The 24701-nt window shown below is 50.1% G+C and overlaps 2 protein-coding genes across 5 annotated transcripts in view; one reads left to right on the top strand and one right to left on the bottom strand.

Moving 5' to 3' along the window:
- The first annotated feature begins 292 nt into the window (after positions 1–292).
- Positions 293–4232, top strand: CD40LG (CD40 ligand). The gene is made up of 6 exons (XM_072336118.1): positions 293–448; positions 1366–1503; positions 2299–2344; positions 2602–2649; positions 2826–2888; positions 3749–4232. The coding sequence occupies exons 1-6, from the start codon at positions 293–295 to the stop codon at positions 4114–4116; spliced, it is 819 nt and encodes a 272-aa protein (XP_072192219.1). The 3' UTR covers positions 4117–4232.
- A 3015-nt stretch (positions 4233–7247) lies between these two features.
- ARHGEF6 (Rac/Cdc42 guanine nucleotide exchange factor 6) overlaps positions 7248–24701 on the bottom strand; it is a 29711-nt gene continuing 12257 nt past the window's right edge. For 3 of the 4 annotated variants that reach the window (XM_072335117.1, XM_072335116.1, XM_072335113.1), the window contains 17 exons: positions 23130–23200; positions 22102–22196; positions 20999–21094; positions 20382–20504; positions 19778–19916; positions 18705–18764; positions 16878–17024; positions 16182–16268; positions 15346–15424; positions 15049–15182; positions 14843–14968; positions 12614–12634; positions 11560–11653; positions 11275–11364; positions 10467–10566; positions 9590–9644; positions 7248–9305 (listed from right to left, as the gene is read on the bottom strand). In XM_072335117.1, coding sequence (XP_072191218.1) covers positions 9165–9305; positions 9590–9644; positions 10467–10566; positions 11275–11364; positions 11560–11653; positions 12614–12634; positions 14843–14968; positions 15049–15182; positions 15346–15424; positions 16182–16268; positions 16878–17024; positions 18705–18764; positions 19778–19916; positions 20382–20504; positions 20999–21094; positions 22102–22196; positions 23130–23200 — 1658 coding nt within the window. In that variant the 3' untranslated portion in view covers positions 7248–9164. The remainder of the gene's footprint in view (positions 9306–9589; positions 9645–10466; positions 10567–11274; positions 11365–11559; positions 11654–12613; positions 12635–14842; positions 14969–15048; positions 15183–15345; positions 15425–16181; positions 16269–16877; positions 17025–18704; positions 18765–19777; positions 19917–20381; positions 20505–20998; positions 21095–22101; positions 22197–23129; positions 23201–24701) is intronic. The other variant, XM_072335114.1, reaches the window with a different exon arrangement.

Here is a 24701-nt window from a genome sequence, read left to right on the forward strand (position 1 = left end):
GTGTTTCAGAAGCAGATATGAAAATTGAGAATAAGAATTGCTACCTGCTTCTGGTAGGACGGTAGGAAAAAGAATGGAAGTGCAGCGGAGAAGAAAGTCTAAGCAACCTCTCTCTCTTTTTTTTTTGTTGTGGGAGATGGTGGTGAACAAACCTACCCACTACGAAGGGTTTTTTTCCAGGAAGTGTAGGTTGCTGCAACCTGTATCCCTTCAGCAGCGGCTGCTCACACAACAGTTCTCATGCTACTTGCAAGCAGCTCATTTGCAGGAGCACCAGCACCTTGCCCGGAGGATGAATGAAGCCTACAGCTCTGCAGCACCCCGACCCATGGGCAGCACCTCTCCCAGCACCATGAAAATGTTTCTGTGCTTCCTCGCTGTGTTCATGGTGGTACAGACCATTGGGACCGTACTCTTCTGTTTATATCTTCACATGAAGATGGATAAGGTAAGTGTTGGATAAGATAAAGCTGTCTCTGCTGGACTGTTAACATCATTTGCCTTCTGCACAAAGAGAGCTGGTCACCCAAAGGAGGAACGTGGGGCACGATGCTGCTGACCACTGGACTGGGGTTTATACACCCGTGTTCTTATTCCAGCTCTAACTTGCCACTAAGAGAAGATGTACACAGATGAAGGGGGCTGTTCCCTTCTTTAACAAAGTGATAATGGATTGGCAAAGAGGAGCTGCTAAGAGCAAACCAGTCTGGGTGAACCTGGGTGCTGTGTTAGCCTTCAGGATCCCGCTGGTCATGCTGGTGCCGCAGCAGCACTGGGACACTCATCGGGGGGATAAGTGAGTCCAGAAGTGAAGTTTTTCAAGGTCAGGACAGATGGGGCTCTGAGCACCTGATGGAGCTGTAGATGTCCCTGTTTATTACAGGAGATATGCACTAGATGACCTTTAAAGATCCCTTCCGATTCAAACAGTTCTATGATTCTGCTTTGGGAAAATCAGCAGTGGGCCTTAATACTTGGCCCTGTTTGATGGAAGGTTTGTAGTATCCGTAATCCTGTCCTGCACGTGGGACAGCACTTAGCAAAAACTGAAGAGCTGAAAAGCTCTATTTGAAGTTGCTGTGACTGCAGCAGCACTGCACAGCGCTCAAAATCACCGATCTAAAACTGTTTCCCCCAAAGCAGAAAGCTATAGAAATGGAATGTATCTCAAACCCAGAATGCAGATGCAAAGATAAGACTGGTATTAAGTGGCTTTTAAATGTGTTGTCTTGATCTAAATTAAGATGTAAGTGGCTGACAGCCTGGGGCTTGGGTTTCCAGGCTGTGATTTGGAGAGGATGACTCCTATCTGCATTTCCCAGCAGCAGGACATTGACCCTCTCTCTTCTCCCCCCCCCCCCGCAGATGGAAGAGGTGTTGAGTTTAAATGAAGATTACATCTTCCTGAGAAAAGTGCAGAAATGTCAGACGGGAGAAGGTCAGAAGTCGACGTTACTGGACTGTGATAAAGTTCTAAAGGGCTTCCAGGACCTCCAGTGCAAGGTAGATTGCTGCTGGGTGAATACAACCCCTGCTAAAGGTGGAGGGAGGCTCCCAGGCACACACAAAGCATCACCCAAAGCCTTCTTGAAATCTTGGGGCTACAGAAGAGGCACTCTTTTTTTATACCCTTTTTTACAAGATATTTTTACACGAATGACATCAATGAAAAATCTCATCCATTTTTTTCCCCAAAGCATGGCCAGAGCACGTCCAACTGCAGAGAGGTGGGATGGGATGGAGCTGCCATCCTGGCCTGAAAAACACTGGCATTCTGCTGTCTTCCAGCTCTCTCAGTTGCTGTGCGGGTGGGAAGGAGGATGTTAGGAGCACTTTCAAGCTCAACCCTTAATGACAGTGCATGACTTGGACCAGCTGGAGTGAGTGAGTCCAGCGAGGAGCAGGAGGAGGATGCAATGCAAATGCCTCCCCGTGGCTTAGGGACATCACCTCCACCTAATGCAGAGGTTTCTCATGGTTGGGTGAAAAAGAGCCACCTTGCAGAGCATTTTAATTGCACAGCATTATTAAAATTAAAGACCTAAGACCAGTAGTTTGGCTACCCCCATACTGCAAAGAACAGGGAAGCCCACAGCCGTACACAATGCTGGGAAGGTGCTGGGGGATCTGATGGCTTCTGGTACTTTTTGCTGGTAACAAACAGCACCGAGTTTTGTCCAGAGCATCTTTTAGACACAGGCTTTAATGGTGTTTGATTCATACATCTTAAAAGAGTGTATTATTTTAACAAGTGGAAGGGTACCTATCTTCAAGTATATATTTTTGCTGTTGTTGCAGGATAAGACAGCCAGTGAGGAGCTGCCAAAATTTGAAATGCACAGAGGTGAGTGTCATGGTGCTGCTGGAGGGCAGAGATGAGTGTCTGCAGGAGGAAGGGGAGAGGGGACAGGAGAGAGGGTCAGGTCCTTTGGTACCCTTGGTGGGGCCTATCGGGAGCAGCAGAGCATCTCCATGGGGGGGGACTGTGTATGGCATGGGGTTGGCAGAGACCTGGATACAGCTGTCTTGCCAAGATACTGCATTGCCCAAAGTTGATGAAAATAAACTCAAAATTAAATCCTTCACTTTTTCTCCTTGCAGGTCATGAGCACCCCCACTTGAAGAGTAGGAATGAGACATCTGTGGCAGGTAAGCAGTGGGCACATCAAGTTCATGTCATTGCTGAGGCCAGACCCTGCCTCATTCAAACAGGAGGGGGCTTTGCAGACTGCCTCTGGGCTGGATTTGTACCTGGGCTGGGAGTTCTGGGTTGTGGGGGTAGAGCAGTGCTGGGCCCCATTAACACCGGTGTTTTCCAATTGCAGAGGAGAAGAGGCAGCCGATCGCAACACACCTGGCAGGGGTGAAGAGCAGCAGAGCAGTGTCAGGTAAGGCAGCTCTCGTGGCTTTGTCCCCAGCACAGCCCTGGCTAGGTGCCCTCCTGCAAGGCTTACTGAGGAGAATAAGAGTTTTCAGGGTCAGCCTCTCAGTCTCGCAAGGACTTCTCAATCAGAGCATGTTTGATTTAATTCTGGAGTAACTGCCAGTAATCGGCAACTGCTCTTTCCATCTCTGACGCAGCAATTCACCCAGAGCTCATTCTACCTGTGGAAAGCTCCGTAATAGATAAGATCAAAGAATCAAGATGCTCATTGCATTTCGAAACTCCTTGTTTGAGCACTTGTTGCAATTACAAAGCAGCCCCAATCTCAGTGGGCTGCCAGGAGCTCCGCGATTCGGCAGCGGGGGGTAGAGGAGATCTCCCCATGGGAGTTCATGTCCACAAGCTGCTCCAAGGACACCACTTGTGCCCCAGAAGCAATGGCAGCAGCAGGTCTGCGGGGAGGCAGAGCTCCTGGAGGTGCGAGCAGCACCAAGCCTAGGGGGCATTTATTTTTGCAGTTCCTTGAAGAATCCTTACCTCTGCTCCAAGCACTGATCTTTAAGATCACTTCCAACACAAGCCAGCCTGTGATCCTATGATTTCCACATGGTTAGATGAAGAAAGCAAAGTGGCCCTCCATTTGCATCAATGCAAGGGCTTGTGTCTCACCAACAACTGCATCCCATCTTCAGGGATGGGAATCTGTGTCCCATGGTTTGGGGATGGTGTCCTGGGGTGGGCAGGAACCCCCTTTTGCCCCACTGGAGTTGGAGGTTGTGATGCCGAATGCCCCAGGGGCTGCCCCCCAGAATCAGCCTCCCGAACAAGATCTATCCTAGCTCAATAGCCATATTTTCTCCCCAGTGCTGGAGTGGAGGACAACGAGCTACGCCCCAACAAGCAGCTTGATAACCTACCATGAGGGGAAACTGAAGGTGGAGAAAGCAGGGCTCTACTACATCTACTCACAAGTCAGCTTCTGCACCAAGGCGGCGGCTTCCGCGCCGTTCACCCTCTATATTTATTTGTACCTCCCCATGGAAGAGGACCGGCTCCTGATGAAGGGACTCGACACGCACAGCACCTCCACGGCTCTCTGTGAGCTCCAGTCCATCCGGGAGGGTGGTGTCTTCGAGCTGCGGCAGGGCGACATGGTCTTCGTCAACGTGACGGACTCAACGCTAGTGAACACCAACCCTGGCAACACCTACTTTGGCATGTTCAAGCTGTAGAGATGAGGGGTCCGGCCAGTCTCTATTGAGCCAAAGGGCTTTCCCTGTTTCCCCGTATTTATGTTCCTCCGCCTCTTTGTTGTTCTTGTTTCTTATTTTGTATATTTTGTTATTTATTGACGAGGGCCAAGAGGCCCTGAGAACAGGAAAGGAAACAAAGTTTGAAGCTGTCGTTGTCTACGCTTCTCTTTTTTTCTTTCATTGGTAGGGTTGCGTGTCCGGTCCACCGTGCCCCGCTCTGCTGGCCCCATTATGCCCCGTTATTTAGCAATCTCTACCAACGCTCTTTCCTTCCTAACACCGTAGGACTCAGGGTGCTCCAGCCTTGCTATGTTCGTGCATATCTCCTGTACTCATCTGCTTACAGAACACCAACGGAAAAAAAACGTTAAAAGGCTGAAGAGCGTCTCCTCTAAAGGAATCAATCAGCCAGGCTCTGTCCCTACGTGTTGGCTGTTGGTGATACATTATTGCCACCCTAACTGTATTATGGCTGAGAACTCCTTTTTTCCACACATAGCTGCCTACAGGACTCAGCCTTCTTGCTCAACGTGGCCAAGTTTGCGCTGGTTGAAATTCACCCATCATCAAAAACGCTGCTGGTGGTGGCTGGGGTGGCTGCTACTTTCAACCCAGAGCTCCGGTAGGGCACTGCTGCTGCTCTGCTTCTGGTGAAACCAAATTTGCCCAAGAGAATGCTCTCATGTCAGATAGAGAGCCCCTGTGGAAGGGGCATTGGTCACCATGGTCAGGTATGGACATGCTGCCTCTCCAGTACTGTCCTCCATGGGAGCAGGACCAGGAAAGCACTGAGGTGGCAGGAGCACAAGGTGATGCACAGAGATGCTTCTGGAGGCAAAAAGTCCACAAATGGAGGAGATATCAGATCTGGGTGCTCTCTAGGGTATGCGTGGTATGAGTCTGTAGGCCTGGTCCTGCTGCAGTGCTTGAGTGCAGGTGCTGCCAGGTTGGACACATGAGTGGTGGGTGCCCATCGCTGCCTCCACAAAGTCAAAGCAGGGTTGCTCCGCCTGCCTGGTTTTGTTCTAATTCAATTTGCAGTTTTGTGGCTGTTCTCCAAAGCTGCATAACTTTGTCTGAGAACGGAGCGTTCTTGTACCATGCCATGTATAAAAGCTATTTATTTAACTTGAGCTAAAACTGCCTCGTATTTACGGACAGAGGGACTAACCTGAAGTGCATGGGAAACTCTGCAGTGTGAAGGAGCTGCATGTGGTTGTGTTTTGCAATGCATTTTGACATTTGGAGTCCCCTTTCTCGAGCGTGTCTGAAGTGTTGTGCAGGTTGCAGAGCCCTGCCGAGCCATGCACCCCATAGCACCCACTGCAATGGGGCTTTGCACAACATCATGTCCCGTGGATGGGGGTTTTGTCTGCTATGAATGCTGTGAACACTTCCCAGTGTGACCTCTTGATGTCCTACACAGGGCCAGGGGATTAACAGGGCATCAGGACAGTGCAGGGGACAGAGCAGGGACAGCTGGCCCCAAACACAATGGGACACACTGGAGATGCAGGGCAGGGCTGGGTGCATTCTAACCAAGGGCAGGAGGGCAGCATGAGGTGCAGCTGGAGATGTTCATTTAGGGGATTTCTAGCACCTGGCTGGAAGAGGTCTTTTGCTTGTGCTTGGATGATGCAAGGTCCTCTTTCCTGCTTTGCAGCAGGTGGATGGAATGGAATGGGATGGTGCGGTGCACAAAGTCAGAGCCTGTAGGGATCTGGGTGGGGAGGACAGTATTCTCAGGAGTGAAGGTGCTGCTGGGCTGGAAAGCTGCTAAATGCCACCTCCCCCTTGCAGTGAGTCTCCTAGCCTTGCACCGCTGCCTTTCCTGGGGCTCTTGTTTCTTGCCTCTGTATCTTCACTTGCCAAAAATAGCCTGTGGGATGCTGATGAGAGGCTGCACGTGGGAGGAGAGGCGATGTGTGTGTCACCATCCAGCTGTCAGGCTCAGCCCGTGGCCTTCTCCTGGGCTGCTTTGTTCTCCTCCCCTCTGCGGTGCCGCAGCTTTCCTCTCCCCGTGGAAAGTCTGAAGGTTATCAATACTCTGATTTTTCCCTCCCTGCAGGGCCCCGCTGTCACTCACTGGGCTGTGGAATTTATGGTTTCTAAGATGATTTTTCTCCTCCCTGAGCGAAGAAGTGAAAAGGGGCTGAGGGGAAAATGAATATGTTGGGTACTTTGGTGGCAGCTGCCTCGGCATGTGGCACCAAATGGGCACCTCTCAGGCTGCTCCAGCCTCACCGGGGGTCTGATTGCACGCATTAAGCTGCTTTTTGGGTCTGCTCTCACACTGATGGCTTTTGACACTCAGCTCTGTTGCCTGGAGGATGCTGGTGCTGCCTGAGCTATTTTGCTTGTGCAGAGGGGACGTCTGGGACCTGGTGTAAGAGAAGGGGATAAATAAGGCCCATATTCAGTAGAGACTGGGGTGGTTCTGGTTAAGACCAGGATTTGGCCTCATGGGGACATGGGAAGGGAGGTGCTGCCTCCAAAATGAGCTGAGGGCTGCTTTGTCTTTGCTCTCTGGACCACTTGGTGCTCAGGGACACTTGGGTCTGGATGTGGCACTGCTCTGCTCTGCAGTTTCCTGAAGTACCACCGAGTGTCCCACCAAAGAGTTAAAGAAACCAGGGTGCAGGAGAAGACTTGTCCAAGCAATAGACCAAAGGAAATCCTGTCACCACACCTAATCCCCAGAAAAAAAAATAGGTAACACAGTAACCCCCCAAAAAAAGAAGAAAAGGCAGGAAGTGACTTAACAGACTTATCTACAGCAATCAAGTGGCGCGATGGAGAAGAGCTTCTCTCCATAAAGCATTCCTGCCAATGGGACACAACTGGGGCTCTAGGGATGGGAAGGCATCTCCCTGCCCCAGCACCGATGGGAACAACCCCCAAACACCACAGTGACCATCCACACCAGCATTCCCCCTGGTGTCCAGCGGGTCAGAGCACAGAACACGGCATTTCAGCCCCTTTCCTCTGAAAAAAGAGATGTCCGTGGCAAGTATTGCTGTTACTTGCTGAGCGCTTGGCAGGCTGTTGTGCTGCACCGACCTGCTTCCCTGCGTGCAGCTCCAGAGAGAGGGGAGATGGACACAAAGGGCTAAGAAGCGATTTTTATCCTTTATTTGTTGAAAATGTCAATTAAAAAACTGTCCAAAATAAAAACATGTTAGAAAAGTTGAACTCGCACAAGTAGTTACAGTAAATAAACCTACGTGACAAAGTGGAAGGCAGCTGACACAACAGCCATCTAAAGACAGACTCACTGGAACCTATTTACAAAGCACTGTAAACAAAGTAAATATGGAAACATTGCTGTCCATCCGGCATGGCTTCTTTTCCTTTTTTATTTTATTATTTTTTTGGCTTCTAGCTCTTAACAAACGCCTGATCCAACACTTCCCAGTGCGCCCTCCATCTCCTTACATCTTACAAACATGCATATGTACACAGCACGGGTTTCAACTAAACCGTGGGCAGTGGGGAAACATTCCTACCCTCTCCTAGGTGTACAAACAGCCCTTGGTTTTCTTCCTTGTGCTGAGTGAGCCTCAGCCCAGCCCACCTCCAGGTACGATGATGCTGGGGCAGACAGCGCTGCAGCCAAGCCAGCATAAGCAGGAAGGTGGTTATGCTGGGAAATGGCTTGCCAGCACAGCAGGGTCCAGCTCTCCCTAAAGACTCCTTGCCTGAATTTTAATTGCAAGGAGAGAATTGTAATTATTGCCTCTGTTATATCCTTCATGACCCACGTAGGACTGTAAGGAGCTGCAGTGTGTCTGCACACACAGGGCCCGTGCTGCCCTGTGATACTCTGAAGGCTTATAATTAACGGGAGGTTAATTGTAAATGCTGCTAAGGAAGGAAAGAAAACATCAGTTATAAACTAAGGTGTAACACCAAACAAGGTGAAGATAACTGATACATATGCATGTTGTCCATGTGCTGTGCTCGAGGAGCTGTGCACGGATCTAGGAGGTGCTGCACGTCCTTGCCCCAGGAGCATTCCAGCTCTTCGTCAAAGCCTAAATATAAATACCTTTCCTATCCAAAAAGTTACTTTTTCCTATAAGAAAAGCCCCTCTGGGGCAATGGGGGAGAAGCAGCCATCCTGGCCTTCAGGCGGGAGCCTAATGTGGGCAGAAGGGAGCAGGGGACGAGCGTATCTGGAGGCTGTTTTTGCTGTCAAGCAGTGTTTGCATTTCATGTGGAGAAAAGCATATCCTGCGAGGGGAAGCACAGCAAAACTATAAACTCATATAATACGTGGACACTCCAAGTGAAAAGAAAGCAGGGGGTAAGGAGTTTCAGGTCATGCTTAAGAAAAGGGGCTGAGGGCATTACCTGTTGTGCTAACAACGAGCTCTTAGGAGGCAGTACTGTGCAACACACCTTCCCGTGTGCTCTGACAGGTGCTCCAGGTTTGACTTCCCCAAGGAGTTAAAACGCCTTGGTGTTAATTGCATGTTTGAATCAGAAACGAGGCCACACAGGACCTGCAGTATTGCTGGGCTGCAGTTCACTACAGTCAATTAATGGGGAAGAAGAAAGTGGATGGGAATAACTTCCCCAGTCGTGATTATCTGAAAGAAGGAGCACGGTGCTTTTTGGTTTCTGCTCATTGCCAACTCCATCGTGTTTTCATTCAATAAATAGGGACTGGTGCTTTTGAAGGGAACGGAAGCATCAAGAAGTGATGAGAAACTGCTGCCAGACCCTCTGTGAGTGGCAGTCACTGGCACAGGCTGGGTTTGCTCCAATGAGGTATCAGCTGCTGCAGATGGATTGTGAATCACAGACGGCTCGCTGACTGCTTGAGTTGTGGTCGATTGCTTGTTTGCTTCATTTCCTTATTAAATGGAAGAAAAAACTATATATTTTTTTTTTTCCTTTTCTTTTTTTTGGTAATAAAATTCCCCGAACGAACCAACCAAATGAGGAGGAAGAAGAGGCAAAGGATCCAGTTCTGCTTCCCAAAATACACCTGAGGTCACACTGCCAGCAGCTTCTCCTCGAGCTCAGGCAATCAGCGATGACTTGCGTCCCGTCTCCTCCCTGCTGCACTCATCTGTCTGCTTCAGCAGCCGCCTCACCAGCTTCTCCAGGTCCTTCCGGGACTTCAGCTCTTCCTCCAAACACTGCTTCATCCTTTTGTTCTCCTATGAGGCCAAAAAAAAAGGAAGAAAGGGGTGATTAACACCCATGCGCTCCACAAGCCAAGGTGACAAGGTGACAAGGTGACAAGGTGACAAGGTGACAAGGTGACAAGGTGACTGCCCCTTTGGGAGATGAACCACATGGGCTATTTGGGGTCTGATTTGTTCAAGCAGACCCTCAGCGCTTGCAGGTGGGCATGGCAGCAGCAATGTGTCTGCAGCTACAGGGTGGGAGCAGGTGAGATTTCTCCCGGCCATCTCACAGCACAGACAGAAGCTGCAATTACCTGTTTCAGTTCCTTCACTTCATCTTTCAGTGCATAAACCGTGTCAACGAGGCTCCTGCATGAAGAAAAAATGCAAAAAACCAGAAATTAAATGAAAACATAAGGGGCTGAAATGCAGTAAATCAGCAACAGCATCGGGAGCTTGGTGACTGAGGCAATGGTGCTTCTATCTCCTGCTTTTCTCTTTCCTTTGTATTTTCTTTTTCTCCATTACAAGTATTGCTGCCGCTGAGGTCACTCTGGAAACGCAGCCCAGGAGCACTGGTAGACCATCAGCCATAAATTCACGGCTCTTTTCTCAAAACTGAAGAAAAAAAAAGCCCCAACGAACCAAAGCAACCCTGCTTTGCTGTCTTGAAGTTATCAACAAGCTCTGTGGTTTGGCTTCCTTGTTTATGCTGCTACAAAAAATAATAAACAATGGTTTTTAAACTGAAGTGTATCTTACAGAGCAGCCTCGAATCCTTCGGGCTGGGCTGCAAAAAGGAAATGTAGAAAGAATGTGCTGCCTGGGGAACAGGAGGGGGCCAACACCACCACCCCAATGCTGATGGTATGGAGCAGGCTGGGAGCACTCAGGCATTGCTCCAAGGAGCAGCAGCAGACGGCAGTGTCTGCAGTTGGAAAAGAAAAACAAACAACGAAGCCCCTTGTTTGGTTCTGTCCTCCCTGACCCAGTTCACTGCACCCGGAGGAGCGCTGGGACTACATACGTTGGCTCTCAAGACCTTTGTGTGGGCTCCCAGGAGGAAGCAGCTATCTCTGAACTGCTGAGAATGCAGCGCTGTACTTAAAAAGGGAGAAAATAGCCACTGGAACAGCCTGGTGCTCTTGGGACAAGGCAGCAGCCTGGCCAGGGCTCTGCAGCCTCACTTACTTTTCCTCTGTGACAGTCTGACCATTGCTCCTCGTTTCCTCGATGATGATTTTCTCCTCCTCAGGAAGAAGGACTTGGGGGATGGAGTCCTTACGGGAGCCTGCATGCAAGAAATGCTCATCAGGAAGAAAAAAGGGAGACTTTTCCTGGAGCCCACAGCAGGGACTGGGAGGGCGATGCAGGGACTGGGTGTGCTGCTGGGCCAGAGCAGCGAGGGACAGCTTCCAGAGCCAGAGCACTCCAAGCTCCATCATTACTTATAAACGAACTGCCTCGGTGAGGGCCAGGAGCTCTCTGAAGAACACGACCTCCCTTTCACAAACGTGCCATAATTTGATAGCTCAGTGATTTAATTTGACATCTTACCAGCAGTGATAAATACTTTTATTTCCAGCGCTGAAGATGGTAGATAGGTTCTTATGAAGCAGCTCGTTCTTAAATACGCAGCTGATGGAGAGATAATATTCATGCTTCCTTTCTAAAGCTACATGCAACCTGAGATTAGCATCAGGTTTTCAGTGCTGACAGCCACAGGCACTGACTAGGGTTGTTTAATTCCTAACAAGTGCTGGTGAAGTAGCTGCGTCTCATCTGCCCTCCTATCTGCTCATTCTCTGTGTTTAGAAGAAAAACAATGGCAACTAAACCACTGAGCAGATGAAGCTCCCTTATCTCAAAGATTGAACACCACACAGTTTCCTAACATGAGTCTCACTGCTCACTGATGTAACAAGTTGGGTTTTTTTTTCCCAGAGGGTTATCAGCGCTACAGGCAGGAGGAGCCTTCAAGAAGCTGCTGTGTGCCCACCTGAGCTGAGTGCCTGCTGGAAGCCCGCCCCGGTGCAGTACGCCTCGATCACCTTCAGGATCTGAGCATCTTCCTCCAGTGCAGCAGTACCTGGAACACAGCACAGACATCGGCTGCTGCAAAAGCCAAGATCTCTGCGTTCAGCCTTTGGGCAAGAAGGTGTTGTTTCCTTGACTGACAGCCTTGGGACTTTCCCTAATTCCTTTCTGAGCTCCTTCACATTTTCTGGCCTTTGCAACATCCTTTGATATTGAGCACCAGAAAAGAACAAGAATCAGCACTTACTTTTCCTAATAACAAACTCTTCATCTGATGCTTTTCTCTCAGTTTTCCTTTTTGGAAGAAACTTCTTCATGGTTTTTGGACTTTTGCTGGAGTCCTGTAGGGAAAGAGAGAGCTGTGTTCAACCAGCACCAAAGGCAGCTCCATCAGCAGAGCAGCTCGGGCTGGATGCAGCTATTGGTGCTACGCACAAAGCATTACAGCACTACAAAGCAGACAATGACAACGGTGGGGGAAATGGTGTTCACTGCTTTTCCCATGTACAGTTCTGTGTCCGCTGCTCCCTCTCACGGGGGTGGGAATTCATAGAATCATTCAGGTTGGAAAAGACCACTAAGATCAACCCCAGCCCACCCCACCGTGCCCATCACCACGTCCCTCAGTGCCACATCCCCATGGTTCTGGAGCACCTCCAAGGATGGTGACCCCACCACCTCACTGAGTAGAAACTGCACCCGCAGGTCTGGGACAGGACACGCTCCTTTAGCAGGTATCTCTCAGCTAACAGCCTTTGGCCAAAGAACTCAGCCACATTCACAGCACTTTGGGTTTGCTTATCAGCAACGTGGCCTGTGTCAGAAAACTTTAAAACATCGTTTATTTCCTTGACACAACTTGATTTCTAATAAGAATAAATGAATAGCAAACGGCATTGCTTCTCAATGCACCGCATTTGCTTGAGAGTACAAATAAGCCCCAACATACACAGAGAACAAACAAGCACACGCACAGTTAGTGTTTGCTGTGGCTCCGCTAGGAAGGAACACAAGCTCTTTGTCTCCTTCACCGAGTTACACGTCTTGCTGATTAGGAATTAGTACATTAATCGGTTACATGCAATTCCAATTTTAAGGAGCGATGAGGCATGCCAGGAAGTTTTAATAGCAGGGTCCTAAATCCTTCTTGAGAGATCTCTCAGCGTTTGCCAGTTGCCACTGACTCTCGTGTTAAGCTATGGATACAGCCAGGCAAAACAAGGGTTGTGCAAGCACAAGAAGCATGAACAGCACCAAGCAGTCTTTGCCACGACAAGCCAAAGAGATGTATCTACCCTTACCTTTAAGATATAAGACATCCTCTACAATGAATATGCAAAGAAAGAGAAGATGAGTGTGAGAGACTGATGATTTTACTGACCGAGTCCATTAAATCCACAGTTCTAAAACACATTTCAATGTTAGTCTTGTGATTAATTCGTCACACCCTCCGCACTGCTTCTGCTATCGGCATGCAAAGGAGAACGGCGCCATGCAAAACTGACCAAGTTACATGGGAAACTCATGGGAAGCAGGCATTAATCCACTCCGAAGACATCCATACAGAGAGCATGCCTCCTGGGTTAGTGGTAGCTTTCAGTAGATGTTGCTTGTTTAAGAGAACGGTGCTTAAAACGGGCTGACATCCCACAGATGCCTGGGGATGAAGGGACGCAGTGCTCTGCCCAACCTATGGCAAAGCCCAGGGCTGTGGCTTCTCAGAGGGCACTGCTTGGCTTTCCTGCTGCTCCGAGCAGCAGAAATTACAAATCCCAGTGCTAAAAAAACCCCTTCACCTAATGCAACCAACAAAAAGAAAGAAACGAAATGGAAATCATCTGTAAACCTTTCTCACTTCGCTAACTAACCTGAATCCGGGCACACTGCTTTACCCACAGCACCTGCTCTGTCACTGCAAATGATTACTGGAAACAGAACAGGAAAAATGACCCAATTTCAATGGAAATAACAGCGGTGCTGTGCGGTACGCAAGCAGGTTCTGGGGTTTCCTGAACACAGTTAGGTATGAGGAAATGCACAAGACTGTGCCATCCCATCCTACACCACCAGAAGCCAATTAAAGTAACAATGGATGTCTGAAAATCTCTCATCTTTTAAGCAAACTCCCCCACGCTCTTCCTTGCAAGTGACACTTGAAATGGTTGTATTTGTTCATTGTACAAACAAGGAGACTCGTGCTCAGCTGTTAGCATCGCTCATTTTGTGCTACAGTTTAATCTGGGACCAATAACTGCAATTGCCACTGCAGGGCCATGGGCTGCATGCCCAGGGCTATCACCTGGAGGTGGTGGGAAAGCTCTTTGCTATCAGAGGGCTCTGCAGCAGTGAGTGCAAATGAAGGCTCATGAAGGCTGGGGCTGCTGTGATACCGCTGCTCCCATCCTCACCACATTTTGGGGCCTTCTAGATGCTGTGTGCAGCCCCTCGGGGCTCCCTGCCACCGGCACCGCCTCTCACCTCCTTTACACTGATGGTGTAAAAGATCCACGGCAGGGAATGAGTGAGAAATAGCGAAGGAGATGGAGGTATTAATGAAATCACTCCACCTGTGGTTTTGGCCTCTATAGTAAATCGATCTCACCCTTGTACTTTCACGTGGAAAAATTTCTCCTCGAATTAAAGCCTCTCCCTAGATTTCAGTGCACCATGCAAGCACTGTTTAGTCTACATTAAAGATTTGGAACACGCAAAGCTTAAGGGTGGTTTCCCACCTATTCATTTGGTCGCAGATCAATTTAATTCCCAAAGTGAAATGCGTTGTTTCATGAATTTGAAGAAATAGATCAAAACACGGTGAAGCGACCTCAAAATCTCTGCCTGGAACAGCAGCCCCACAGCCCTCTGGCTGCTGTCCCTGCGTGCTGGGGGGCTGAGCTGGCCGTGAGCCCTGTCCCCATCCCCATCTCTCTCCCCCTGGGAGCCCAGGCAATGATGCTCCCATGCTGCCGTACCCAGAAAGGCCGGTGACTCAGAACTGGAGTGCTCAGTCAGTAAGAGGAACGTTGCCACGTTACTGGTGAGTAATCCCAAAAGTTTAATGCAAGGTAGGGAAGGACGGCGCTGCAGTTGCAGTGGGGGGTGAGAATGGGAGCAGGGGTTTATTTTGGGTTTCCCCACGCTGCCTCCTACCCCGGGCTGGGGGTTGTTGCGGAGGATGCTACACATCCCAGTGGGTGATGGGTGTGTGAATATGGGGTCAAACATCACGGCTGCTGCACCGCTCTGCTCTGGCCACCAAAACATAGGTATAAATCATACAAAACACCAGGCCTGTCCCTCAGTGCACTTGTGGGCTTGACACCGGGGATGGGGTTGACCCTGTAAACACACACGCTCAGGCTTCACTTGCAGCTCAAAGCCAGCTGCAGCAACCAGCATGCATCACTCATTTGCACAGCATTTTCTCTCAGCATCCCTGCTGCCTAAAGGAGCAGCAAACCCACACTGGGATAAGATGGCTGAACACAAGTGTTAGGGAATCACAGTGCTCACCAGGCACACAGCATTACCTCTTTGTAACTCAGCGCTGCCGATGGTCGGAGGGGAGGAGCGGGACGGAGGCAGCTCAAGCTCCAGGGTTTGAGGATTTTGGGGGGCTCCAGGGGACCACGGATCTGTCCGGTGGAGCCAAATGTCTGAGAAAATGGATGAGAAAAAGCTCAGCCAGCACTGAGGAACAGCGGGCAGCAGGCAGGCTGGGAGGCAGCTTACTTACCGAATGGGTGCTCCAGGACTGTGTTTTGGACACGGTGTTGCACGTCCCTTTGGTCAACCTCTGCAAGTGCTCAAGCCACTCGTGCAAGTCCTGGCTGGTGCTACAGGACACAGTGATGCGCTCCATCATGTTCCCTGCAACAGGGGGTCAAACAGACAACTTTAGCTGGGTTAGCACGGGGAGATGCCCAGAACTTGGACAGCCCATAGTACAAGAGCAAAGAGGAAGAGGAGGACTGGTACTGGTGGCAGCTGCTGCTTGCACTCCAGCAGCCCCAGGCAGAGGCCACACACTGACCTGCGATTTCAAACACGTGCTCGTTCCCTTCTGCATCTTCCAGCTTTGTCAGCGTCATTCCTGTTAAAGGCAGCCTTCCCTAGGAGAAGTGAGCAGGAATCAGTGTTAGTGACTGCCTCCTGCATGGCGTTCTGCTCCTTTCTGCTGATTTCTTTCTCTGGGAACTGCCATTAGAAACTAATTTGTGAAGGCTTCAGACTGCGGGAAGAGGTGCCTCTGATGTATGGATCAAGATTTCCCTGCACAACCAGGTTAAACCCCTGAGCAGAGGCTCCCATGGCAGCTGAGTCATCCCCAGCTCACCTGCCACTCTTTCTACTCGCCCTTTTTACACAGAAGCCAGGACTACCAACTTCCCCTGGTCCTTCTGAACACCTTCCCTGTGCCTCTGCTTTGTGTGATGCGCTGCCCACTCACCTCCCTCCCACTGGTGGGTGACATCTCAAAACTCAGCCAAATCCTTCCCAAACCTTCACCGTCTGCCTCATCGCCTTCACATATGACTGTGAGATATCATCCACTGACAGGCAGTTTGTATGGGGAAAAACCCCACGGTGAGCTCAGGACACCCAACACACAGTCGGATGCTTGAGAACAGCATGCAGGACAGGTACGGTGTGGTTTTGTGTTCTAATTGCAGAGCATTCACACTTCCCAAATGCTGTCTAACCCGTCGGTAGCACAGAGGTGCTCACAGTGTGCCCTGGCACATGTGGCAGAACACAGCCCCGCTTCCCAGCCCATTTACATCACAACAGAGATTCGAATTTGATGAAGAGATATCTGATATCCTTTCCACACCTGATGCCTTGCAGCTTCAAATCAAGCGTGCCTACCTGATAGATGAACCCACTCATCCGTGGGCTTGCAGACAGCATGAGCAAAACGTTTGAAAACAACAAGAAATATCGCTCTTCTTTCTCCTGCCAGGACAAGAATGGAGGTTAGGCATGTCTGAAGTGCATCACAAGCACTGCCCTGCAGCAAACCAAACCTGCTGCAATTGCAGCCACGATCTGAGAGGGACCAACCCCAAACCACTCATTTTGGCTTTTTGTTTTCTTTACAGCATCTTATTTGGCTTTCCTGAGCAAACAGTTCCATCCACATCCTGCTGATTCTGAAGATATTACTGATTTCCCCTCCCCATCAGAAGACCAAGAGCTCACGTCCCCAGCACTTCACATCCCAAACAGAACTCGGGGACTGGACACTGCAGGGCTTTGTAGAACAGGTCATAGGGAAGCAAACAAGTCAATGCTAACAGGCACTGCCCACCCAGCAGACACCAAACACACAGTATTAATGGGTCTAACACTATTGGTGGGTGCCTGCTGGAGGTACAGGTGTGACACTTGGGCAGTGGGTTCTGCCTGTCACACAATGCATGCAGGACGTGGCAAGAGGTGATGTTAACAGATAGCAAAGAGGCACCCCAAGGAGGCGACGTTAACAGATAGCAAAGAGGAAAGTAATGTGCCATGTTAACAGGGCACTGGGGCAAGATGCCTTTGTGCAGGAGATGCACTCACCTCACTGCCCCCGCTCTGCACCATGACCTGGGACATGTAGATGATATTTCCCATTGTTTTTATGTCCTCTCCTTCCCAGCGCTGGATGGATTCGGAGAGGATCTGCAGCTCAAGTTGTTTCCTCTTCCTCAGCTCCTGGCACTGCGACTGCAAATCACCACAGAGCGCCCCGTTAGCAAAAGGGCCAGCACAAACCCAGACCATCCCAACGAAGATGGTTTCACCCATCAGCCGTGCTGGGCTCAGCACTCTTGGGATCGCACTGCACTGCAGGGCTCCCAGTTCTACTCCTTTGCCACAAAAGGAACCCAGAATGATGAGAAAAACCCAGCCAAGGTCAATACTATCACTCATAAGAAACAGCTGCCATCTTGTGAAAGCATCACTGCTTCGGCTCTGCTTCCCAAACCCTGTCAAGAATGGCACCACACTGATTGATGGTGTAATGAATATGTTCAGATTCCAAACCAATTGCACTGAGCAAACTTTTCTTTCCAAACCAGCTCTACCTCTGAGAGTACAGGGTCACATTTTCCAAACCAAGGGAGCCACACAGCGAAACGTTTCTCATTCTGCTGGTACTCAGAGGTTCATCCCATCTTGCTGAAGCAGCAAAAGGAGTCATCCCTGCAGTGGTGCACAGCCCCTACAGATCAGATGTGCAGATATTTCCTTATCACAATCTGCAGTGAGATGCCGTGCAGTGGAGCAGCACAAAAGGGAACTTCTGGAGCTGCACAAGGCTGCAGCGATGCTCACAACTGTGGGCTGGTGGAGCAAATTCACACCAAGTGCACAGAGGTGCAGGGCTGTGCAGTCACTGCCTTCATCTCTCTGACCCCAGACACCGTGGGCCCACGAGAAGCATCCCTGCCCATCTAACCTCGAACCCCTCTAGTCCTACCACCATTGCATTGTGTTGCTCAGTGCACAGTTCAAAGAAAGCCATCTATCACTTATGGGCATTCCTAAAGACTCATGACACGTTACAATTTCACAGAACCATTCCCCTCCTAGAATAATAAATGGAGCGGGAGCTGAGTTTCTAAGTAAATGTAACATGATCACCCTTTCCTGTTTTCTATGAACTTTCTCCTCCCCATCTTTTATCTGCGCTGCTAAGCAATGAAACCTGCCTCTGCCATGCTAAGGAAGGAAGTTGGACCACATCTGGAGTGGTTATAGTGAAAGGTATCTAGTGGCTACAAAGAAAGAGAGACGATAGCTTTTATAATAACTGAAAGAAGCTTTGCTAGATGAAACCTTTGTGCATGTGGATGAGTTTCGCTCCTCTTTTTCATTTCACTGCACCAAGACCTTGAGGGGCGTAGGTAGCACAGAACACAGGAACAGCACTGGTAGGTGCCTCTGACTCATCATTTTGCTGCCTTTTGTCCATTCCTCACTAATGGCCACAGCATCAGGAGCCACAAACACGTGCGTCTCGACCAGGGATGCCCATGGGGCACATCTCAACCAACAGCATCAGGTGGCACATGACGAAGGTGCAAAGCAAAAGGAGATGAAAGGGCCCCAGCCACCAGCGCTGCCCACACTCAGCTCTGCAGCAGCACTCAGAGCTGGAGATCTCTGCTGCTGGGAGCGCACAGCCAGCACACGACTGCTGAGAGACGCAACCAGAGGGGCACCCAAGGCTTGCAACCTGAAATTAAGAGTCTTTATCAACCATCTTTTCCATTCCAAAAGACCTTTTTCTCCGTTGTTTTCTTTTCTTTTTCAAACGTGGAGACAAATGTCAGGCTTGACTCACTCTTCATGAAACGCACCTGTGAAATGGAGCGCTCTATTTTAAGAATCGCCACCTACCACAAGAGACTTGAAGGATGTGATGGCTTTCAGGATGTCATCGTGATCCGCATGCGCCTCCTAGTGAAGGGAGAGAAAAATCCCTGAGACACGAGGAGCCACAGCCCTTCAGAGCACAATAAGCAGCCCACAGCCCCAGCAAAACCAGGGGCAGCCCAAACCCCCCAGGTACCCCCGCAGCCATGCAGCTCATTGATCTCAGCCTACCTGAACGAGCATAAGGCAGAGTAAGAGGAGAGGAAATCAATTCAAACATGTAGGGTGGATTTCTGGTCTCACATTTACAAAGGAAACTTCTATTTGCATTCTACTGCACCATCAAGGGTGTGATTTCTCCCATGCAAGGGAATTCCCATCAGGGGTGTAATTCCAGCTCTGGGTTTAAGACACATCTTGGGTCAGGGAGGGGGAAGCAGGATGCTGCCTCTTATCTCTGGCTGCTGCTGCATGCTGGTATGCTCCCAGCACTCTGGGCATCCAGGCCCCTACATCATAAAGTCTTCACCATCTAGACCTCGTGCCAAGCAAATCATAAGGTATCCAGTGTGTGATGGAGCTGTCAGAGCCCCTCTGAACCCAGGACAAGAGCTGCCCTGAACAGACCTGTCCCACCTCTAGCTGTGCAGCAGTACAGGGAACACTGTGGTACACATCCATGCTGCGTACATCCACGCTTCTCCCAGGGCATCACAACTTAAACCCGACTGACTCATGCGACAAAACCTCCACTCCCACACTCAGCTTGGAAGCGAAGAGAAATAAGGGAAGCTTGTGTCCCCAGATCCACTGTAGAACCCCCACAGCATCCTACCAGGAGCATGCAGCTCCCTGCCAGGCTCAGCTCTCCCCTGGCAGTGGGACCTCTCCCACTATGGCACAGGGTCTGACGCCCTCTCCCAGGCACAGATGTGGATTGGGACAACCACAGCTAAAAGTCTGCTGAGTAATTATCTGCTAATTAACACTGGGAGAGGGAAAAGCCAAAGCATTTTAAAGCAGCCTATTGGGTCCGCTCTCCTTACGCCCTAGCACTAAGGGGTATGGTCTGACCAGTGGTCCTGCATCCCACCTACCTCCATGTGCCGCTCCAACTCCTGCAGAAGAGTCACATATTTGTCCAGCCTCAGGAAGGGTTTGCTGAGGCTCGTGGTTAAGATGAGAATGCCTGGGTTGGCCGCACCCTGGCTCTCCATGAATTTCTCCAGCTCATCGCTATAAATAGAAGCAACAACAAGAAGCAGGGCTGTGTTTTGCTGCCTTGCACACCCTCACAATGGCTCTCAGAGCTCCCAGTGCTCTGCTCTGAGCAATGCCTTACACAAACTCAGGTGTCTGCTTGAGTGAGGGAAGGTGCTGTTAGTGCAGAGCAACCAGCCAGCTGAACAGCAGCTCAGTCATTAAAGTGGGCAACTTGAGGTGACTTCATGAACATCCTCCTTTTGCAACAACGTGCCCAAAGTATTGTGGCACAGGGGAACATCTTCCCATCTGGGTGAGCACTGCAGCCACAGGTGTGAAGTAGCACCCAGGTTCTTTAGACTACAACAAGCACAGGAGATGGCTGAGAGAGACAAATGGAAAGCCCAGACGCCTAGCAGTTTTCCCAGCAGCAAGATCCCATGCTGTCTCCTCATCCTGTTGGCAACACCTGGGGCAAAAGCCACGTCCATCACTCACCTGTGCTGTGTGAGGACATTGACAGCAGAAGGGTGGTTCGCGCAGTACGTCAGGTACAGGGAGCGGAACTGGGCCATCAGGTTCATAAAGCAGCCTCCCACACGCTGCTGGTTCTCAGGGAGCCTAAAAGCACCAACATGCTGTTATTGAGGTTCTTCATCTGCACTCTGCACCTATGATGTGCTCGCCTATCTGCACAAGGGCCACCTGCTATGTGGGGTCGCTGCACAGCTGGAGCACCCACACCTCTCACTTTGAGGAGGAAGGTCCTCAGGTGGGACTGAGGTTCTACTGAGCACCAGAGCCCAGGATACAGGGTGACCCAGCAGATGAGATGCCGCAGCCCCCTGCAGCTGGCTCCCAAAGGAAAGCACAACCTCTGAGCATTTGCTCTTGGATCACCAGCAACCCCCATCTTCATCCCTGCACATGTCTGCACAATGATGCTTTCACATCAAGTACCTGTCAACGTTTTTTCTCCTTCCTGCCAAAGCACTGCCTGCTGCCTTTCTTCATTCCTTCTATTTTCCATATTTAACGTCCACGAACGGGTCTTTCTATTATTTTTAGCTGCAATTTAATAGCTTAACAACCCCAGTGTGGTGGCATAAGCTTACTTTGCAACATCTTCCAAGGCTTGGTTCAGGGTTTGCTGAAATGCACTGATTTCCTCCACGTTTCCCAGCAGCGACGCGATGTCCACAGCACTGAGCCTAGAAGAGTCAAATCACCAATGAGCACCAAAGCAGAGCTCTCAGGATAGCCCTGCAAGCAGCCCTTCCAAAAAGGGCCACGGATTTGTTTCCCCAGACACATCACGGGGAAACACAGAATCCATGATCCGTGAGCTACAGACCACAGACTCCCAGAGAAGAAGTCTGCTGCCAAGGATTACCTTAATTGGATTTTAATCACTTAATCACGCTAATCTTCTCACGTGTTTAGCTGTCTAATAGACACAGACAGATGGGATTTCTTCCAGGGGTGGGGAGGAAGGTGTGTGAGCAGACACAAAGACAGCTTTGTCTTTACAGGCTCATACTGTGGGTCCCCTACATGAGGAGGGTCCCACAGGGCAGCCCTACAAGCAGGGGTTGCTTTCTTCCTTAAGGCTGGAATTTTCCTCACCATAAGCAGCACGCCTGCTTCTGTCACCGTGCTTCTCTGTGTCTCACTTCAGCCTCTTACTGCCTGCAGTGTGGGTAGGCTGAGAGCATGGGGAAATTCCACAGCTGGAGACATCCCAATGGGAAGATTTGGGGAAGGAAAGTGAGATGTTGAGGGAGTTTAAGCAGAATGCTTCTTGCTCAGCAGCAGCTCAGGCTCAATGAGAGGCAACGCCAATGAAGAGGGACCCAAGGAAGAGATGACTGGGAGGTGCCACTGAGGGCTGAGAAGTCACAAGACAAATGACAAGGGAAGAAGCCATGCAAGGTACAACGCCAGGAAGCATGCACACGGCAGCTTGCAGGTGGATGGGAGCAGCCAGCCCTCAACCAGACAGAAATGCCCATCTCCAGCAGCTGAGCGCCTGCACGACCACTGGGGAAGGGGAAAGAGCAGAAATCTGTACCAATGGTTCTGGTTTTTTCTAGTTCACAAAGGTGTGAGGCTCTATCAGAAGGGCAGTGACAGTCCCTAAACATTCAAAAGCAAGAAAGGAATGAACTGTGGTCGATTTCACAGGGTTCTATCCATCTCAGATGCCCTTATATCTTACTTATCATAAGACTGCAGGGGTCTTAAGTAAGTTCCCAGAAGTGACTGTAGTTCCTTCGCATAATCTCGTTCTGTTTCCAGAATATTTTGCAACACCTAGGGTGAGAGACAGAGCACTGAGTAGATCTTGGTACTCGGGACCAGGCAAAGGCTTCAAAGTGTGGGAAACCACAGAAGTGTATTTTATGCCCATAAATACATCTCAATTTGTTAATGCAGAACTCAGAATGCTCAGAAAAGCCCTGGGGGCCCAACTAATGGATTGTGCATTGCAAACTGGGGGAGGACCGGACAGCAGGTGTGAAGGGCTGCTCTTTCTTCCCTGGCAAAGCATGAAGACAATGTGACTTCAGATCTGAGTTTAGGATTTGACTCCCAAGAGGCTCGTGCCTAACCCTGCACGCAGAACTGGCTGCCAAGGTATGCAAACCAATGTGTGCATGCACCCTGGGACCGCTGCTTGCAAGGACTTAAACACAACAGTGGCCAAAATATGGACAGCTCAGACCAGGGCATAGTCCAGTGGCCATTGCAAGGATGTGCTGAGTTCAATCTTGTCCTGATGCTCCACCTCAGCAGCCAGCACGCATCACACCTTGTTCATACAACCAACTGAGTTGGCAGGGACCCTTAAAGGCCATCTGGTCCAACTCCCTGCACTGTGCAGGGACACCCACAGCTCAATGAGGTGCTCAGAGCCCATCCAGCCTGACTTTGGCTGTCTCCAGGGATGGGGCACCCATCACCTCTCTGGGCAACCAGCTTGACACTGCTCTAAAAGCAGCCACCTCCGCTCTGTTATCCCAGCTGCCCACTTGCAGTCTGACTCTGTGACATTTTGCAACTTCCATTTGTGGTTTATCGTCTCGACAGCCCCGACTGAAGGAAATGGCAACAGCTGCATTTAAATACAGAGTCTCTTCCTCAATTGTTACAAATTGCTTCAGTGATTTCTAAGGGAAGGAGCTGGTTCCGAAGATTAATAATATGCTACTGATTAAAATGTATGATCAGCACTTTAAAACTCACCACAGGGTAATAATTCTTTGTCAGCTGAGTGCTTTCAAGTCCTTTTAATGCTTTGGGAGAGAGTGGTTTATCTGTACAAAAAAAAACAACAACACACAAACAAAACCCATCAATAAACAATACAGCACAGCTCTCACTCCAGCAGGAAAAGTCGCTGCTGCATCATGCCCAGCAAATCCACCATCACCCATGTGAACACACAGTGACCTGTCTGCAACACAAAACCAGCACCTGAAGCCAACGCCGGTCAGTGAGCTGAACCCTGCCATGCAAGAGCTGTGCATGAAGGGAGACTTGAAGAAACAAAGCTCACACAAACCTGGCAGTCAGTTCTCCTCTTCCTTTTCTTATGCATATGCCGAATAGCTGTGGATGCCACTGGTGCATGCACACGCACTCACCTGCACTCACCCCCACGAGGGTCTTTGCTCTGTTGCTCCTCCCCCTGAAAAGCACATGCCCCGCAGCAGACCCACCTGCATTTGGTCCCCAGAGGTTCTGTCCCTGTGCTGAGTCCCTCAGAGGGCCTTTCTCTCCCTGCACACTCTGGGAAGGCAATTACTTTCACACCGACAGCAGGGGAGAAGCTGGAATTGATAAATTAAGCTGCTGGGAAGCGCAGCATGACATACTGTCTAATTATTGCCCTTGTAGAGTTTCCTGTCACTTACAGCCAGAAGCTCTGTCCCCTCTTATCTCCCCCTAAAGGGCACGCTCAGGACACGGCAGAGTGCAGTGCAGACACTGCTGAAATAAACACTGACTCTATTTTGAGTGACACGTCTCGCACTTTGGAGGCGAGGACAGCAGCAACCCAGCTCACAGCAAGGGCTGTCCCTGGCAGCAGCGAGTTAGATGATGCTCCCTGCATCACAGCCACGGAGAGAGCATCCTCAGCTTTGCACCCTGCGAGGATCCCACTCCCATCCTGAGATGGGAGGGCCAGCAGGGAAAGGGCTTCGCCCACCTCCCGCATTGGGATTTGTCCTTTGCTTCCATGAGGTGTTGCTATTTCTCCCACCCAACCTTTCCCATGGGAATGAGTACTGCTCTCCTTTTATAAAAGGCTGCTCTTCTCCGCTCACGGACTTAATTAGCGATTCCTGGCTTGTGCCAGATGAGCCCTCAGTCTGCTGCAACGTCCTGCTCCAGCTCAGCCATCACCTCCCACAGGGAAATGGCAGGAGATGAGATATCCTAACAAAGATTGTTTCATTTAGAGAGAAATAAAAACTGACCTAATTCTGAACGCTCGCTCATTCGTTTTGTTCTTCCTTCCTTTCTTTTCCCTTGCAAGAGTGGGAGCAACAATATCTAACGGGGGGCTGTGCATTTCGCAGCCACTCCTCATACCACACCTGATGCCTCACAACAGGTCTGCATTGACGGGAAGCCCTCGAGACACAACAAGAAACTGAAGTTGAATTTTGTCCAAAAAGAATGAATCTGCTGTCACACAGCAGCCTCGGAAGCACAGCAGGGTGAGCTGCACAAGAGGTGAAGGACACTTGAGACACAGCTCAATAAAGGCGAATGTCATCAGGTGGATCGTTCCCTCACTCTCCCTTTCTC

This window comes from Excalfactoria chinensis, chromosome 4 (genome assembly GCF_039878825.1).
Source record: "Excalfactoria chinensis isolate bCotChi1 chromosome 4, bCotChi1.hap2, whole genome shotgun sequence".
Lineage (NCBI taxonomy): Eukaryota > Metazoa > Chordata > Aves > Galliformes > Phasianidae > Excalfactoria > Excalfactoria chinensis.